The sequence below is a fragment of the Condylura cristata genome, unplaced genomic scaffold (assembly GCF_000260355.1).
Source record: "Condylura cristata isolate star-nosed mole 26May11 unplaced genomic scaffold, ConCri1.0 scaffold00025, whole genome shotgun sequence".
Classification (NCBI taxonomy): domain Eukaryota; kingdom Metazoa; phylum Chordata; class Mammalia; order Eulipotyphla; family Talpidae; genus Condylura; species Condylura cristata.
The window spans coordinates 7056777-7061449 of NW_004567126.1; the positions used below are offsets into that span (position 1 = coordinate 7056777).

A 4673-nucleotide genomic window follows, 5' to 3' on the forward strand; every position below is an offset into this window, starting at 1 on the left:
CCATGATTCCTGCCCCAGCCCAGGAGCCGCGGCCCTTCTCCCGGCCCCAGGTGAGTGGCAGAAGCAGCACAGCACGTACTCCAGGTCCAGGTTCCCAGAGAAGTCAAATTTTCCTTTTTCTGGCTCGTGGAGGTTCCAGGGGACATAGCTGGGGTAGAAAAGAAAGATGGATAATCCACATTATTGTTTTTCTCCAGGTTGCTAGGTCAGCCCAAGCCCAGGCCAAAATCTGGATGATTCTATGTTGGAATAAGTTGAAGTTTCCCATGGCAATTACAACTGCTTTACATGAACCGTGATTGTCTTCAATGGTTCTTTTTTCTATTACTCACTGTGGAACAAGCTATCAGATGATCCTGTGACCCCAGATCCTTGGATTAATACATAAGTTACCCCACTCACTGCTCAGTCTCTGTATTGTCCATAAACAACAGAAGGAAAAGGACTACGACACAAGCATGTATGCATACTCAACCAATTGCTAAGAATGAAAGGAAATACGTCTATGGTGAGAGTTTCAGTGAGGACAATGGAGGGGGAGAAAAGGAAGGTACCACCTTTAGACCTTAGAGAAAGGATTCCTGCCAGAGGTCTCACCCCCGTAAGGCTCACTCTACAGGACCTTATGGAGGAGACCTCTGTGTAAAATTTTATTAGGCGATGTTTTTAGTTGGGTGGCTCCCTTTTCAGTGTGTCACCAGCAAAGTTCCTGAGTGTTGTGCTTCAACCTCATTTTCTCATAAGCCCAATTGTGCACAGTGGAGGAATCTTTAAGACCTCATATATTGCATTCTGGCAGAACTGACTCTATTTCAAGATTTTTGGTTGAGGAAGAATTAAAATTTGGTTTGCTAGACACCTTAAATATGCATCATAAGGTTTAGAGCTATACACTGAGAAAATAGAATAAATATTTTGCTAGATAATACTGTAAGGAAAATTACAGATATTGTGAAGAAAATGTTGAAACAGATATAAATGAGACAAAATTCTCTAACATGCTTAAATTAATAGGCAAATAAATATGAAGGCAAAAAAACTCAGGCTTATGTGGAAAGGCATCAAATAATAATAAAATGAATGACCCCTCATTAAGGTATAATAATCATGACCTTCTGTGTGCTGTTTGAAACATGATTTCAAGGGGAAGCACACTGAACTAGAGAGGAAGTAGGAGAGTCCAGAGTCACAGTAAAAATATTTTAAAATACTTCTTAAAAAAAAAAACAAAGTTAAAGCAAAAAAATGACAAAAGTAAGACTGTAGATTTGAACAAGACAATTAAAAGGCTGGATCTAATAAATATATAGGAAACCCAATAACCAACAAATGGAACATACACATTCTTTAAAATCACTGAAATAGATGTAAAATACATAATATATATCAGCAAATTCCAAAAATCGACCATAGGCCATGATCCAAAGGCAGATGTCATTAAGTTAGAAAATTATATTTTACTAAGACAACAGAAAGATAAATAAAACAGAAGGTATATGCCTCAATAGTTTATGAGATCAAAGAAGAAACAATGAAATGTATGAGTTGCTTGAAAGAAAATGACTTTCAAAGCACTGTGTATTGGAATGTGTGGGATAGATAGCTAAAGTAGAACTTAGAGGTACACTCATATCCTTGAATGATTTAGAAAAAAGAAGCCTGCAAAGAAAACGAGCTAATTATCCAAATTGAGCAAACAAGAAGGAGGAGAAGGAAAACCAAATAAAGTAAAATGGGATTACTCATAATTCAGAAATTGTGAAATAGAAAACGAAGTTACAAAAAGATGTTTAATAAATTTATAAGCTAATTATTTGCAAACACTCAAATTTCAAAGATAAGACTATCTTTGCAAAGGACAAGATTGAGTTAAAAAAAAAAGAAAAAAAGAAAAACCTCAAAACCCAATGTGCTACGTGGCTTCTGAGAAAGAGAGGATAACTTTTAAAGTTGCAGTTAATACAAAAGAAGAAAAAATCTATAAATAAAGATCAGATATACTCAAAAAGAATTTTTTAAATGAATTAAACAGTAATCATCCAAGAAAGTTTTTGTCCCAAAATTCACCTCACAACCACAACAGATAGAATTTTGTAAGTAGTAAGAAGCATTCACATACAGATAATTCTTTTGTAAAATATTTTCAATGAATTACAATCGAGATGGAAAAAAATGTGCAAAATGATGTAAAAATAAACTTTGTAATAAAAAAAATATTTTCAATGAATAGAACAAAAAGACACAGTCACTTTGTGAATTAAGATTGATGTCAAACTGAACAAGACTCTAAAGGAAATAAAAAGCAATCAATTTCAGTTGTTTAGCATAAAAACATATACCCAAAATAAAACACAGGCATGTCACGTCTAGCAATCTGTGTGTGTGTGTGACACATAAGTGCATGACTCATGATCAAATAGAATTTATCCCAGAGCTTGAGACCAATCTACTATCCAAAACATCATCAATGTAATTTACTGCTTTAAAGGAAGACAGGGGGCAAATATAGTCCCTTAAATAGATGCAGAACTTTCTCAATAAAACTCAATAATTATTTATGATTCAATGACTTGCATAGTAGATATGTCCATTATCAGTTTACTGGCTCTCAAATTCAGGTGCACCCTTTAACATCAAACTCTGCATTTTTCTCCTTTACAGTGAATATGATGCTTAGCTTTGCCACAAGAAGGCAGTAGAAGGACAGTCAGGAGGAAAGGCTTCTGATTCCTCATACCCTTTTGCATTTGTATTCTTGCTGCCTGACTGATAAGTGAGGCAGGTGAGGGCATCAGAGGCTCTTTATTAAAAATTCAATAAAAGTATGGTCATAACAACCAATGTAGAATTAATCCAGAAAGGCAAGAGGACTAAAATGTTTGGGAATTAGCCGACTTAACATACTTACAGATATAAACATTACCTTACATGCCCTACAGCACTCTGTTAATATTTTCTATTGTTTCCCTTTCTAGATCATAAGTTTGAGCTTCTCCGAACTGCCTTTACTTTTCCCTGATTGTAACTAATAAGATACCAAAACCTGACCATGAGAATGACGGGACCATTCTACTTGACAGTGACCAACATCTCATTACGAAACAGATAAATACACATTCCGCATCATAATATGTTAGAAACAGGCTATAAAGGGCAGTTTGACATGACAACAAGGCTTTACACAAAGGGTTGTGGTGTTTGAATTTAGCACTCAGTCCCTAAGCAAAGTCCACAAATCTGAAGGGTGACTGATTTATTCGGCAGCCTCACCCTGTGGGCCTGACCACTTCAAGGTATTTTCCTGTTCTCACTGTGTGATACAAGGAAAGAGTCTTAACCTCTCGTGGCCTGAGTTTTCTCTCCAACAGACCCAAATGATAATGCCACGCACCAGGTAGGATCGCTCTTAGAGATGTGTGTAAATACTAGACACATTTTTCACTGTAGAACTAACACTGCCAGTCTTACTTCATAGTGGTAGACGTATTGAGATTGGCATCTCTGTGCCGGGTAATCATTCTACTCAGCATAGACTTCCTGAGCTTCCCTCTGGCCTTCAGCAGCCTCATGCTCCCAACAGTAACCACATACTCTTCTACCTGCAGCTCTACAGTGCAGCCCTTCACATATCTTCTCTGGGCTCCCACTTCATCCTATTTAAACTGACTCCCAGATTTTTTGCATTTCAGGTTGTTTCCTGAAATGGGTCTGTTATAAAGGAGATGCCACTATTCCTAGTTCAAGTATGATTTTGCTCTGGCAGGGTCTTTAGTTGGCTACCTATGACCGAGCAAGACCGTTGTTCTGTTTTGAGGGTGCCCTCATAGTAACGGTACTTCCTCCTTGAGAAGACACCCATTCCAAGTTAGTTAACCTTTCTGTTCCCATACCATGGGAATTATATAATCCATTGCGCAGGAGGATTAAGCAATTTCATGAAAATCCTTAGCTGTCAGCATGTTCTAAATGCACTGCCTTCATCTCCATGTACCAAGCAGCCCTGCTTCAGAGCATGCACCTTTATGTTTAAAGTCTTCTGGGGCCCACCCTGGTGGCCCAGTGGGTTAAAGCATAGCACCATGAAGCTATCGCAGCCACTGCAGCAAGAGTTCAATCCCCAGCCAGGGAGCTGACCCACATGGTGCTGCAGACCTCTCCTGACCGACCTGCTGCTCCCCTCAGCAGTATATTTCAGTGGATCTGCCTGTTCTGCTCCCCACTCTGTCTCTGGTGAATCCTCTCGCCCTCTGCACCTCTGGCCTGTACTTCAGTTCTGTCTGCATAAATAAATAAATCTTTAATTTTAAAAAAAGTCTTCTGATCGGCTAATCTGTGTCTGTATTGCTTTGACCACCATTGTTGAGTACGTAAACATGTCAGATCATCTATCAGACGCTTTTCACATCAACACAACCTTAAGAGGTGGCTACTTCTGTGCTCCTTTGCAGTCAAGGACGATGGGCCTGGGGGGGAGGTGGTGACGGTTGGGGCAGGGCTGGGGCAGGGCTGGGGCTGAGGACCAAGTCATCTGACTGTAAATCCCTGTCTCTACACGATGAGCTTCAAGTTCTCATTTTCTTTACGCCATTAATCTTCACATTAATCTTCACAACATGATACGGCCATGTCCTTCAATGTTCATTTTTATTACTATTCTTCTTTTACCTGTTCAC

The 4673-nt window shown here is 38.8% G+C and overlaps 1 protein-coding gene across 1 annotated transcript in view; it reads right to left on the reverse strand.

Moving 5' to 3' along the window:
• Window positions 1-4673, reverse strand: part of GLB1L3 (galactosidase, beta 1-like 3) — a 26683-nt gene that overhangs the window by 17096 nt on the left and 4914 nt on the right. Inside the window, exon 3 of the mRNA XM_012729496.1 lies at window positions 80-148. Within this exon, the coding sequence (XP_012584950.1) occupies window positions 80-148 (69 nt within the window). The remainder of the gene's footprint in view (window positions 1-79; window positions 149-4673) is intronic.